Raw genomic sequence first — 14,998 nt, forward strand, 5'->3', positions numbered from 1 at the left:
AGATATTCTTGAGGCCTCTTGTTCTATAGCCTTATGTCTTAATCAAAGGCATACCTATAGCATTCATTGTTTTTTTTGTATGCCACGTGGTCCAGAATTGATCAAGTAAAGTCAGAGCCTATGTGCCAAGCCAGAGGCTTTTTTTGTTGGGAATAATGCATAAACAATTTGAGAAGATGAATGGAACTTTGCTTATATATATATACACGACAATAGCAGCAAGATGGTTATATGCGTAGAAATGGAAAACTGCAGGAATACAACTACAATAGAGGAATGGCTGGTCAAGATGATGGAATTTGCAGAGATGTCCAAACTCACATCTCTGATAAAAGATAGGACTTTTCTTAATTTTATGTATACATGGAAACCCTTTATAGTCTTCTTGCAAGAAAAAGAAAAAAATGTGTGTAGGTGGGTTTTTTGTTTCTGTTTTTTTATTATTTGTGTAAAAATTCTAATAAAGTATTCTTCAATAACTAAAAATACAGCAGTGCAAAAAAAAAAAAACGCACTAAGGAAAGAGCCATAGTCCAGTGCTAGACTACACCCTCTGCAGGATTGCAGGAGCAGGGCTTGTTGGTATTATAGTTTGCTGTGAAGCATGGTAGATCATGAACTGTCAGAATGACAGGTGTCACATGACAGAGGTCACAGGACTACTCTGGCTGATGCAATAACTGGTAATAAGTAGACTTTCTAAGAGAGTCATATCAAGTCAGCAGAATTAGCTGATTGGTGGGCTGAACTACATTAACAGCTGAGTAGTTAGTATGTTTTTTCTCGACATGAATGAAGGACTGGCGAAGCATACTGTTACTCTGGACTGTGTATGTATATATCTGCACTTCTGTAAATAATCTGTATAATACACCATTTGTTCTGGAAGAATCTGGTGTGTTGGCTCTTCTTGCTGGCGTTCCTACCAATAGAAGCCTTTCTGGGAGCACTCTGCACACACGCTATCCATCAGGGCTAGGAAGTATACCTGCCTGAAATGTGAAGCAGCTACTATCAGGTGGAAGAGACAGAACTGGGCTAGATAATCTAGCAGTATGATTGTGCATCAGCCAGCTTCTCATATTCCAAAATAATTTATTTAGGTATGTAACCAGCACATAGTAGTTAAAACACAGTTGAATACCATACACTGGATACACAGCCATTGATAAGAAAATTATTAAATGAAACTTTACAAGTATAGTATTCAAGGAAGAAGAAAAAACTTTTGTATTTTAAAAATTGAAAAATACATGGACTCGAAAGTCTCGAGTCTATATCACTTGCTTACATAATCTTTGCAGATTCTAGAAGCTGCGGCCAGAAATTTGCTGCAAGCAAATGTAACCTTGGGATTAGAATCTGAGAAAAGCATATTACTTAATTCCAAATCTGGGTGATCCCGGGATCTCTTCAATAGGGGTCAGGTGTACCTAACATGTATTTCTTGATAATACCCACAGCCAAACAGGATATGTTCGATCGTTTCAGCTTTTCCAGAGCCACAGGGGCAAACACACTCAGCTACTGGGACCTTTTTGTAATGGCCCTGTTTGACGGCAGATGAGAAAATATTACATTGGGCCATAGAAAAGGCCCTTTGATGGGATGGAATTTCTAAGCATGACAGATATAAAGCTGGAGACCTGGCTAGATAAACTAGCAGCAGTGTTCCCTCTAAACTGAGTTAGCTTGAGCTAGCTAACAGATTTTTAACCTCCAGCCCATACATTTTTGTCTTAGCTCAGGAAGAATGACCCCAGAGCACAATAATTTATGCAGCAGCTCACAACTTTAATGCCAATAGCTCACAACTTTAATACCAGTAGCTCACAAAGTAGAATTTTTCCTCACAAGACTCTGCAGCTTAGAGGAAAAATTGACTAGCAGTATGATTGTGTATCAGCCAGCTTCTCATATTCATATCATTGGCTGTTTTCACTCATGCACAGACCATTTGTTCCATGGATGCCAAAGACCCAACCGTTTCACAGTCAAAAATTCACACAGCTTCAGGGCAGAGTACTGCTGTGGTAAACATCTTGTGTGTCACAGTACATTTAACCTCTGACTGTGTTCTACTAGAACCATGTACTTGAACGAACAGTTCTTTCTTCTCCCCATCCAATTTAGAATTTTTAGAAACGTGCAAAATCTTATAAAGAATCACTTTACAAAGCACTTACCGTGTTGATCCCTAAACCATTAAGCATGTATATCACATCTTCTGTAGCTACATTTCCTGTGGCACCTTTCGCATATGGGCAGCCTCCTAAACCAGCAACAGCAGAATCCACCACATTAACTCCCATCTAGAAAGGAATCACAGCACCACCAGGCTTCAGTCAGACTGATCATTCACAACTAAATTCACAACTAAAATGCGCATGAAGCTGAACGCATTTTCAGCTGAACACATTTTCTTCACTCCATAGGCATTTCTTTAACAAAATACAAATTCATCCGGTTTTCTTGAATTGCCCTTAAAGTTCTATCCCTGTGTTTTGTTGAGCAGTGCATCAACTTATGGTAACCCCGAGAGAACAAAAACATCTTGCAGTGCCATGGCTAAGAGTCCAGTCAGAGTTACTCCAGGTCAAACCCAATGCACAGTCTTGAAGTGTGTGTGTGTGTGGTGGAGAAATCACTTGTTTTTAAATATAGGTAAATGTGTGCTGGCCTGCAATCATTAACAATTTAAAAAAAAAAATCTTCGATTCAAGTGGGTAGCTGTGTTGGTCTGAAGCAGCAGAACACAGTTTGACTCCAGTGACACCTTTAATAAGAAGAAGATATTGGATTTATATCCCAGCTATACTCTGAATCTCAGAGCGGTCACAATCTCCTTTATTTTATTTATTTTATTAGATTTATATCCCGCCCTCCCCTGGTGGGCTCAGGGCGGCTAACAACAATCTAAACCACATAAAACATTAAAAACAAGTTACACATGCAAAAACAATCATACAATTTAAAATCAATAAGTCCAAGGTATGCGTTTCTGATTTCTTTGATGTTCTTAATTCAGTTATAATGATTCAGTGGGATTATCGGTTCTGTGGAGTAATAGCTACCTCCCTTCAGCTGTTGAAAACGAGTTTGAATAATTTGGTTCTACAGGCCCTGGGGAACTGTGGCAAGTCCTGCAGGGCCCTGATGTTTTCAGGGGGGGCATTCCACAGAGCAGGGGCTATTACTGAAAATGCTCTGGCTCTGGTGATGGACAGTTGAGCCTCTTTCAGTCTGGGGATCTTAAGGAGGTTTAGAGACCCTGAGTGGAGTGCTCTCTGGGGCACATATGGGGAGAGGCGGTCCCAAAGGTAGGCAAGTCCCAGGCTTTCGCCCCACACAAAACAGACACCCTGTGAGGTAGGTGGGGCTGACAGAGCTCTTACAGCAGCTACCCTTTCAAGGAAAACTCCTACATGAGCGATGGCTGACCTCAGGCCATTCCAGCAGCTGCAAGTGGAGGAGTGGGGAATCAAACCCGGTTCTCCCAGATAAGAGTCCACGCACTTAACCACTACATCAAACTGACTCCAATGAAGATTAATTCTGGGAATGACCTTTTGTGTGATGAAATGTGCATTCACACAAAAGCTTGTACCAGGGGTGGCCAAATTTGCTTAATGTAAGAGCCACACAGAATAAATGTCAGATGTTTGAAAGCCAAAAAGGGAGGGAGGGAGGGAGGGAGGGAAGGAAGGAAGGAAGGAAGGAAGGAAGGAAGGAAGGAAGGAAGGAAGGAAGGAAGGAAGGAAGGAAGGAAGGAAGGAAGGAAGGAAGGAAGGAAAATAGATTGGGGGAGGGAGGAGGGAAGAAAAAGAACTTTAAATGCATTCTCCAAGCAGCCAGCTGGCTTGACTTGGAGAAGTGATTTAAAGAGAGAAATGCCTTCTCCGTGCCAGGGGCTTCAAGAGAATTAAAAGTTATTGGTCTTAAAGGTGCCACTGGACTTGAATGTTGTTCCTCAGTTTTTTATCTTGTGTGAAAAGTCTGCTCCAAATTGTTTTTGAAAGAGATCATTTTAATCAGCTGCATCCAGCTGGTCTGGCATTTCCCCACCACCACCAATCCTGTAAAAAAGGCTCCTTGGCACTCACAGCTCCTTCATTGCGTGGGCTCCTTTCAGTGTTCACAGTACACAAAATTAATTTTTACTGGTAGCTGACCCTGAAAACACATTGCCTTTAGCATATGATGCCAAACACAGGCCTGAAGCATACGATGCCAAAGACAGGACAGCCATGTATGCTGGCCTGCCAGATGATGGTCAAGGTGCCCCCTCACCCCACCCCATTCTTACAGTTCTAAGGAGGCAAGAAAATCAGCTTAACTGAGCTCCTTGAAGACTCAGTGCTCATGTGACAGCCTGCATTCAGCTTGGCAGGTTATTACTTGTTCAGGTCTGGCCTACCAGCTCTTCAACAAAGATGGGAAATGACAAGACAAACTTGTCTGCTGGAGTATTAAAACCATTCATGGCCTGCACGTAGGGTCAGCATATATCAGAAACAACTTGACAGCACTTAACACACACACATGCACATGGTCTGCTTTACCACTAAGAGTCAAGACGAAACCAGCCTCCCCCCTTCATTCCATCCCAGTACTGTAAGATCTACTGGACCTGGACAATAGGCCATCTCTGTGAGACAGAACCTGCCATTTTAATCTATCATTACTCTGTAGTTTTAAATTTTACATATTTTAAATTGGTCTTTTATTGTTTTTATTGTTGATTCTTTTTATGATGTAACCTGCCCTGAGCCAGTCCTATGGGAAGGGTGGGCTAAAAATTGAATAAAATAAATAAACCAACGGCACTGCCTCCGTGCAGTTATGTTTCAAAAAGTGTCTTTTGTTCACTAAACACCACTACAATTACTTAGAACATAAGAATTCGTAACTATTTAAGGATCATAGAAAATAATCATAGCAAGGAATGGAACGTTAAACCCCAAAGTCCAACAGGTAAAGTTCAATAATGTGATCCAATCACTCTTCTCCAGTTTCAAAACCTTTAATCGCATAATAAAATAAATAAATAAAATACAAACAGGATCTAAAATGAAAGAAGCAATTAAGACAATGTCACAGAGAAACAATACAAGAGAATTGATCAAATATTTGTTGCCCTTTTTCTAAATCACTCTTCTCTTTTCTCAGGCAGACATCTTCAGTTCCAGCAGTAAAATAATAAGGTTCCACTTGAGCAGTAAAATAATAAGATTCCAGCAGTAAAATAATAAGGTTCCACAGTCCAAGGACGGCTCTCAAATATGCAGTTAATCAGTTCTCAGACACACAGCTAAACAATCACATCCAGAACATTCAGACCCTGTTTTTGCTGAAAGCTTCATCTAAGCTTCATATTCAAGACAAGGCATTTCTTTAGATCCAAAACTTTAGTCTGGTCTGGGCCTTCCCCAACCCCATGCGTATGTAACCAAGAATCATGTTGGCTTTTCTGCGGCTAAGAATACCTGGCCAAGCAGTGGCTGTGGCTGATCTCGCCCATAAGGATGCTAGCATCTTTAGGATGCAAGCTAGAAAAAGGAGCATTCAAGAGCTAGTACAGAGACTTTCCTCTTCCCCCTCACCAGCTGTGTCAGGCTCAGCCTCAGGAGAAGGGCAGCTCCCTTCAACCATTGAATCTGTGGCAACAAGCTCTGATAAACAGGAAGGGAAATGGTCAGGAAATTCTCCTAGGTCTTTCCTGGGAAAATTCTTCTAGGCCTTTCCAGTTGGAACCAGATTTTAAAAGCCGTCCCCCCAACTAAATACCAATTGGATACAAAATCTGGATAATTGGCTTCAACCAATTTAGATACTAGAGGTCTTGAGATCATCTAAAGGGTACTCAGTTTGTTCATTCCCTGAATTCTTTGATTACGTACCAAAGGCAGTATGGAAGTTTCAGACAACAGCACTTTATTACAGGTGATTAATTTTTTTTAAAGGTCTATGCCCTTCCAGCAGACAAAAAGGAAGACCTCAGGCTCCTCTGCTGGACACTCATCTAAGGATGGGGACAATGCATTTTAGTGGACAACAATAATAATGAGACAGCCCTGGGGAATCACATGAAGCAGTCTCCCTGACAATCAGAGCCTTCATTGTGCTCTCAAATTTTGCCAGAGCCATCATGCTTTGGGCTGATATCCTCATTCAGGAGCCCCTTGACAGTTAAGAGGTCCATCCTAAATAGGGGTCCCAACCCTCCCGCCCTGGCGGGGGACCCCAGGATTTCCACCCTCTTCCCCCGCACCCCCAAAAAATGGAAGCGGGGGGAGGGGGGGAAATGGCGAGCCGCTGCCGCCCCCTCCCCGCCCAGTGAAGCCGTAGGCGGCGGGCCCGCCGGCGCCCAGCAGCAGGAGGAGGCGGCGGAGGAGGAGCTGTCGGCCGAGGGCCTCGCTGGTGGCATTGGCGCAGCAGAGGGGCAGCAGGAGCGCAGCGAGAAGATCGGGCGCGCCAGAGCAGTGGAGGCGGCGGAGCCAGGCGCGGCCCAGGGCGGTGAGGGAGCTCTTGTAGGGGTGCAGCACAGCCCCGCCAGCACCAGCGCGGCAGCGCCGGAGGCCGAGGAGGAGGCCCCGAGCCCCCGGCCCTGCTCTCCATGCCCGCACCACCGCCCTGCTTCACCCAGGCCTCCAGCCTCAGGCAGCCGCGGAGGGGCGGGGAGGACGAGCGGGAGGAGGAGGGAGGGACAGCTGCTAGTGCGGCTGCGGCACGGGAACCTGCGGCTGCGGCGCTTGTCACAGCCTTGATATTGGCTCCACCCCTAACATCTCCTGGCTCCACCCCCAAAGTTTTCTGGCTCCACCCCCAAAGTCCCCAGCTATTTCTTCAATTGGACTTGGCAACCCTAATCCTAAAGATTAAAAGGGCTGCAAACTTTGCAACAGACACATCCCAAGATTGGGATTTTGCAGCAGACGCAATCCAAGATCCCACTGAAGATTGGATTGGCTGTACAGATTTTTTAAAATGTTGCTTTAGCAGCAACTGCCACCACAGCATAAGTATCTTAACTAAGTGACTGAAGATAAATAGCAGCAGCCATTTTGTGGCTGGCTCCACTCCTACATTGGCCATTTTGTAGCTGTGCCCACCATATTGTGTCAGAATTGCAAATGTGTCCACAGGATCAGAAAGCTTAAGGGCCTTGGTATACCCTGATCTTGGATGCTAAGCATGACTGGTACTTGGATGGGAGACCACAAAGGAAGGCTCTGCAATGGAAGGCAATGACAAACCACATCTGCTATTCAATCTCTTGCGAGTTGCCATAAGTTGGTTCATGTATGTAACCTACCAGGTTGCTTGCCATTGTGGGTAACCTCTTTCCCCCATAGTCTGGGTTCCTGCTGCCACTCAATGGAGCAATGAGAGCAAAAATGGAAGGGGGGAACAGCATCATGTGATGCCATGACTTCACTTTCAGGTATGCAACCAGGAATGTCACATGACACCGGTTTCTGCAGTTTCTCCCACCACACTTCCAGGAGTTGCCATTCAAGGTCTGACAGCCTTAAGTATGATGTAGTAGTCAGGGCTGGGGAAACCATAACAAACTTAAGGGTTGTTGTAAGCATAAAATGAAGAAAAGGCAAAACATGCATGTCACCCTAAGTTCCTGGGGGAAGCAGCAGGATACATATAGATAGACAGGAAATAGATGTAGAGATTAGGGTCGCCAGGTCCAATTGTTGTGCTGGTGGAGATGGGGGAAGGGCTTTCTGGAATGGGGAGAAGCATCATAATGCGCCTACATAAACCAAAAGTGACATAGGCATGTTGGGGGATGCTCTGGTTTTTGGGCAAAACTCTATGGTAGAATTCACTTCAAATCATAGAGTTTTGCCCTCAAACCCAGTGTCTCTTCCCCTGACATGCCTATATCACTTCTGGTTTTCATAGATATGTCAAAATGATTTCCAGGTTCCTGCTGAAAAGAGGGATGATTTGGTGGGGAGAGGAGTGCCCAAAACTGCAAGTTCCCCACCCATACCTGGTGTGGGGGGGTGGGGGTGGTCTGGCAACCCTAGTAGAGACCCAAAGTTTGACTTTAGACATACCCAGACTTGAGCATGACTTTTGTCCTTTGAATGGCACCCTCACTCCCTTCCAATAGCCTCCTGTTAAAACTCCTATTTTCTAAATGATACATCATGACTTGAGGTGAACTGCTGGTTAAGAAGCACAAGTCCACAGCCTCCTGAATGCAAGGAAGTGACTCGATTTAAAATGTAGCACTGTCAGATGAGACATAAGATGCACTTAGCCATGTAATTTTATGTGGCCCTAATACTGCTTTGTGTGCAGTACAGCTACATGAGCCACATTAGTGCACCAACACAGCAGTCACCTGACTATGGATTTCTGGCATGCTAAGGCTACCTATGGAGTCACAAGAAACACTGCATTGCTAAAATCTTCTTATTCTCCAGAGTCATGTATCTGTCAGGCTGTAGTTCCACAGGATCTAGGCCATGGGCAACACTGAAACCCACATATTGAATGGTAAATACTAGCAGGGATGTAAAGCTGCAGTATTGCAGTCGGAGCCCTCTGCTCACAACCTGAGTTCAATCCCAGCGAAAGCTGGTTCAGGTAGCTGGCTCCAGGTTGACTCAGCCTTCCATTCTTCCGAGGTCGGTAAAATGAGTACCCAGCTTGCTGGGGGGAAAGTGTAGATGACTGGGGAAGGCAACGGCAAACCACCCTGTAAAAAGTCTGCCGTGAAAACGTTGTGAATGCAATGTCACCCCAGAGTCAAAAACGACTGGTGCTAGCACAGGGGACTACCTTTACCTTTATTGTAACTGTTCAGTGACTCAGCATCAAGTATTATCAGATATTGCAATCTGAACAAACCAAAGTTTTAAACATGTAAAAATATAAGTATAAGAAAATGTTTAAAATGATGACTAAAACTTGACACAGTTGCTACTGTTCTGTATTTTAAACAACTCTGAGTATGCATCTAAGGTATACCTCTCTGAAATGAATACCTTTTTAAAAGTGAAAACTATTGTTACACTGACCACTTGGAGGCACTGTTGCTTTAAAAAGTGCCACTTTCTAGTACTAGTAAAATTTGGAAATGGTAACATTTTACTTAAGTTTTTTAAAACTTTAACAGTTAAAGCAAGCAAAGGGAAATGGTGCTGCATGAGGTGCGTTAATACGACACTTTGAAATGTATGCTCTCTCAGTACAGCTAGCCAAAACAAAACGTTTTGTTGTCTTCATAAAAGAGGCATAGAATTATTTGGAACGTGTAGTCGTATTCTTTTTGTAAAACAAAAAGATTTTTATACCCATATAGCATATGTTCTATCATCACTCATCCTATGGTCTTCATAAAACATTAAGTATTGATGAGACCCAATTTTGAAAACTGCCTGATTTCAGATTCTTACAACTCATGAGGAACCCTCAAGTCTTGATTTTTGAATGTTTCCCTTTTTTTCACTCCAAAATTTTATCTTTAAAATTAATATGTGTTCCCAACATTTTCAACATCGGTTACAAGCATCAAGTGCCATATAACATAAACATGGTACATAAATGGCATAAAACAAACCAAAGGCCTGTAAAGACCAGTAGTGAAAAGGAGGCAAGCCCAAACTGATGACGACATCCAAGACAAAAAAGAAACAAAATGTCTGCACCACTTCATTTGCTGTATTTTCCTCATGCAGAGGACTATGTTTGAAATCACTGGCGCATGAAATGGAAGGATGTAGCCAATATCCTCAGTGCCCTAACTCATCTTTGGGGTCAGGAAGCAATATTTCCACTGCCAGTTTGGTCAGAGATTCTGGAGGCTTTTGGGGCATGGAACAAGGGTCACTATGTGTGTGTATGTGTGTGGGGGGGAAATACTTGTGAGTTTCCTACATTGTGCAGGAGGTTGGACTAGATGTCCCTGGACTAGATGTCCCTTCCAACTCTATGATTCTATCTGTAAGATACAGATAGCCAGACATCTGTATACTTAAATCTGGGGCTATGGACTGACAAGCCAGATCTTTCTATGGACTTGAAAAAAGCCCCAGTAATAGTAACACATTTGAGGACTTAAGACCCTCCCCCCCCAATAACAGAAGCAGCACCTGTAGTTTTAAGAAACAAATATCCTTGGGGGGGCATTGGTGGGGTTGCCCATAGCCATTCAGTGAGCTTCCATGATAGAGTGGAGATTCATATGTGGGTCTCCCAGATCTAGTCTGAATTGAAACTCTTAACCACTTTGGTGAGGAGGCAGGATCTGGGGAGAAAAGCCATCTTGGGGAGCATCCCACACAGAAGGGAGGGAATTGCTAAATGTGGGATCAGTCTCAGTTGCCTTACATCTATGAAGAATTAAGCATTCTGAAATTCCTAAAATCAAAGAGAATAACCCATCTAATGTTAAGCACATTTTCATTCTATTCTTTCCAACAAGGCACATGCTCAATTCCTACAGAAATTTCTAATTTGCAAGGGCTTAACTTTGGTGGTATGGTGCCAAAAATATAGCCTACCTACGTCAAGACTCCAAAAAAACATAATGAAACCTAACAGTGCCCTAACCTCTATATCTCAGGTAAGTAGATGACACTTCATTTCCCCCCCTCAAAAGAAAGATTATTTTGGCAGGACATCTTAAAAGACTCTTACCACAGCTGAGGCTACAGCCAAAAAGTCTCTGCTTTTTCTCTTAGGGCAATCAGAATACACAATTCTTCCTTTAGGATCCTGGCTTAAGTCATCTTTATTATTTTAAGAATGCTGGTATTTTTCAGGATCACTTGCTTGGTAACAAAAAAATACCAAACACCTCTAAAAGTACTCTGGTAAAAACCTGCTGATATTTTCCCTGTGACACAGATGGTATAATAATACAGCTCATGGCTTACAGTGACCTTGAACTTCCAAGCTAATCCACAAATCTATCATTTTTTACTTCTTTTCCTACTTTTGTTTTAGGTGGATGGCAATATAATGCAGGTTGAAATCCACATTGTGATTTTTTTTTTATTTCTTTCCACATCCCATGGAAGCTTTCAGATTATTTGCTACTCTGCTATGTAATTTCTATTTGTCATGAATGGTAATATAATTCAGGGGATTTACCTTAAGTGCTGTAACATTTCTCCTCTCATTTGCAAGATTCAATGAAGATGAATACCATTCCAGATAGCAAAGCATCAGACAAAGAATTCCTTCAACAAAACATCCTATTTCTGCTATTGTGCATAATTGTGAAAGATCCGTGGTCCCCATACAAATTTTCAGCACCCCTAGAACTTATCTCTAGGAACAGTCTGTATAAACATAATGAATAGGGTAGTCTGCACACGCAGCTGATCTGTGTGCAATGGACTAGGTCATATGCTTCAATCGGCATGCTTCTTCTATCCCTCATCATTTTTCGGTATGCACATTTTAGTCTTTAATTTAAAAATTAACTGTCAAATCTGTAACTGGAAAAAAAAATGTTTCACATTTCCTTCTATATTCATATCTGGGAATGAAGTCTATTCCTTCTTTTACTGAAATGACAATGGCTAAGGTTTATTGAACTATCAAGCTGCCTTATACCAAACCAGCCCATCGGTTCATCAAGGTCAGTGTTGTCTACTCTTCCATGTCACCTGCTACCTGACACTATTAACTGGAAATGCCAGGGATTGAACTTGAGACCGTCTGCCTGCAAAGCAGATGCTCTTTCACTGAGCCACAGCCCTTCTGTCACATTGTCTAGCTTTTGTGAGTAGGTGAAACATTCCTTATTTTAGAGTCTTCTGATTCCTGATACTGCTGGGTTTTCAGTTCTGCTTGCAACTTAAGTTTTGATTCTGGAGAGGATTTCTGGAACTTGTACACTAAAATGCAGCTCAAAGATTAAACACTTTCACAGCACAATGTAATGTGTTATTCTATCAAAATCACAAAAGATAGGGTTTTTTTTTTCTTCTGTCCTCTAAATCAGGTTTGCAAACAATGTTTTTGGGTTTAGATCGAAGTTGTGCAGACAAAATAACAGTCTGTCATGAATGCAAAGTTTTTTACTGGTCATACATGAGGAGAGGGCATAGAAGACCCCAAAGACTTCCCTAACCCCATTGATACAACAAGAAGTCACAGTGTTAGTAAATGACAGAAGAGAAAGCAGGTGGAAGTTTTATAATTAAGGCATAGTTAAGATGGACATCTGAACCATGCTTCATTTTTATTGGAGTTATAAACCTGGATTTAGGGGTGTGATTTTTTTTAACTAGTACTTTTTTATTTGGATCTATCAGAGCTGAAAAAGTCTCGGTATTTTAAGAAAAAAAATCCTGGCTCTCAACACTGTCATGGTATTCAGATTCAGGATCTTCCAGAAATATTGAAATTTTTTGAGTCCGACAGACTCAAGAAGAAAAATGCCATTAAAAAAAATGACAGCCCAACCTGAGGGCTGCGTTGGTTTCTCCTGCAGCACAGTTTGAACTGTGCTGCAGGAGAAGCTGGTCCTAGGATCTCCATATGGTGGGGAGGTCTCTTCCATTCATGCAGACCTGGATGGGAGAACTTCTCCTGCGGAGTGATTTAAACCATGCTGCAGAGAAGCTGGCCCCAGGACCTGCCTGCCACAGGGAGAAGCAAGTCCCAGGGGCTGCTGTGCTGTACAGAGCACACAGCTGTTCATGGCACTTAAGATGCTGGCTGAGCTCACTTCTCCTACAGTCTAGTTTAAACTGGGCTGCAAGAGAAGTGAGTTCTAGGAGCTGCTGTGAGGCGCAGAGCATATTGCTCCTGGCAGCACAGAAGATCCTGTGGCTGGGCTCACTTCTTCTGCAGCCCAGAACCTGGGTTGTAGGAGAAGCCAGTAGAAAGCCCAGCCTGTGGGGAGTAATCTGTTCCTGGTGGCACAGCAGATCCTGGGGTTGGCTTCTTCTGCAGCCTGGTTTAAACTGGGCTGCATGAGAAGCCTGCCCCAAGCTAAACAGTCTGCTCCTTCCTGGCATAGTTGAGCCTCAGGATGTCTTCTGCAGTCCCTTTAAACTTTAAAGTGACTGCAGTAGAAGCCCGGGAAACAACTCTCAGGGCTTCTACTGCAGATTGCTCCCATCTCTCTGCCGTTTTCAGATCTGCCCAGTAATCCCCAAATATATTCAGGATTTTCTTGGATTTTTTTTTGTTTTTGTTTTGCGAAGCTGAAATATACCCAGAAAATACTGATAAGGTATTTTCTGGGTTTATTTTCAGCTCAAATAGATCCAAATGCACATCCCTATCTGGATTAAAGCCACATGAGGCAGGGGCTACAGTGAGAAGGATCAAGTGGGATCATGTAGGAATCTGGTAGGATCCAACCTTATGAGTTTACAACCAGTCACTGTGTACTTAATCTGGTGATGGGTTGAAGCCTTAAAATCTAAGACCCCAATCCAACACACACTTACAGGGCATTTCTATGCAGAATTATAGCTTTCTCAATCAAGCATAGTCAATAGATTTAGGAGGGTATGTTTAGGATTGTACTGTTAGGTTCTCCTTGATTTCAGTGATTTCAGTAGTTCAGGAGGGTTTTTTGCACAGGCAAAAAGGTTGGACAATGCAAAATGGTTTCACCAACTTACATAACGTATTGTAAGTAGGATCCTATTCTGTATTTCTTAATGTGTCCCTTGAATGCTTATGCTATGCTCCTGTTCTTTCTGGTAGTTCCTGTCTTTTAATATCATAGAATCATAGAGTTGGAAGAGACCTCCAGGGTCATCTAGTCCAACCCCCTGTACAATGCAGGAAACTCACAAATACCTCCCCCTAAATTCACAGGATCCGAAGGCATTCGTTACTGAATATCCCATCCTGCTGATTGTATTGACTCATTATGTGTAATCTGCCTTGAGTCCATGTGAGAAAGGTAGACTATAAATAATATAAACAATAAAAATATGCTTAAGTGCTTTTGATACTACATTGACTTTTAGAATTATGATTTCAAAATAAACAGCTTGCATTGTAATAATATTTTTTGGGAGAGGAACAGAAAAGTGTCTAAGAAAAGCAATGCTTAATAATTTCAAATGCTTTCTCCAAGTACATTTGCAGGAATATTGCAACACAATACATGTTAGTTTGCAAAGAATATTAACTGCATTATTTTGAAGTACAGGTTGTCAAAATTAAAAGCAATCCCTGGCATTTATAGCATCATAAGAGTCACACAGGTGCATATTTTTCTCCAGCTATATTTCAGGAATGGAGCTTGCATTCTTTGTTTAGTGCCATTTAGTGCTGGACCCGAAGACTTCTATTTATCATTACAAAGTATAAAGCCAAATGTCCTCCTTTTTTCAGGAGCACCACAGATTAACAGGTTAGAATGTTTTCCACATGTCCGTTTTTACTGTCAGGAGAATATTAAAGACGTTTTCCAGCTTCCGCAGCTCAGCCAGATGTCCATGGATCCCACGGTGAGAGCAAAATTGGCAAAGTAGCCTTCTCATGACCCCGGCATTGTTTTATCAAGGATCAGTTTAAAAGTATAAAGGGCCATTTCTTGCTGAGATCTGTAATGTTTTTCAGCCCTTTCCCCTGCAATTACACAAAAGTGCTGACTTTGTTGAACTACTGATATGCAGTGGTATTCCTTATGACTCCTCTCACACTGCGCTGTAATTGCTGTTTGTGTTGGCACAAGAAAAGTACCAGGTCTTGTTTCCACTGTACATTTCCGGACTCTGGTTTCACTAACATCAGTGTAGGATATTGTACTGGGCATACGTTTTGTTGTGTAAACATTAGCCAGTAATTTACCCTGTCAATCTCCACAGACTAGCCTCTAATTACCAGGGACCTCAGATGGACAATTTCTAAAATATTTTCTAAAGCTACAACCAGTTGATTTTTCTTCCACTGATATATTGTGTTCACAAAGGCATTGCTGAGGCCCCAATGTATTTATGACAGAATTCTTTATTTAGACTAACTCTAGACCAGGTTTTATTTAGAT

At 42.4% G+C, this 14,998-nt stretch overlaps 1 protein-coding gene across 2 annotated transcripts in view; it reads right to left on the minus strand.

Moving 5' to 3' along the window:
• HMGCLL1 (3-hydroxy-3-methylglutaryl-CoA lyase like 1) overlaps nucleotides 1–14,998 on the minus strand; it is a 98,672-nt gene that overhangs the window by 6,531 nt on the left and 77,143 nt on the right. For both annotated transcript variants that reach the window (XM_060258327.1, XM_060258336.1), the window contains one exon: nucleotides 2,187–2,312. In XM_060258327.1, the coding sequence (XP_060114310.1) occupies nucleotides 2,187–2,312 (126 nt within the window). The remainder of the gene's footprint in view (nucleotides 1–2,186; nucleotides 2,313–14,998) is intronic.

The sequence above is a fragment of the Heteronotia binoei genome, chromosome 1, assembly GCF_032191835.1.
Source record: "Heteronotia binoei isolate CCM8104 ecotype False Entrance Well chromosome 1, APGP_CSIRO_Hbin_v1, whole genome shotgun sequence".
Lineage (NCBI taxonomy): Eukaryota > Metazoa > Chordata > Lepidosauria > Squamata > Gekkonidae > Heteronotia > Heteronotia binoei.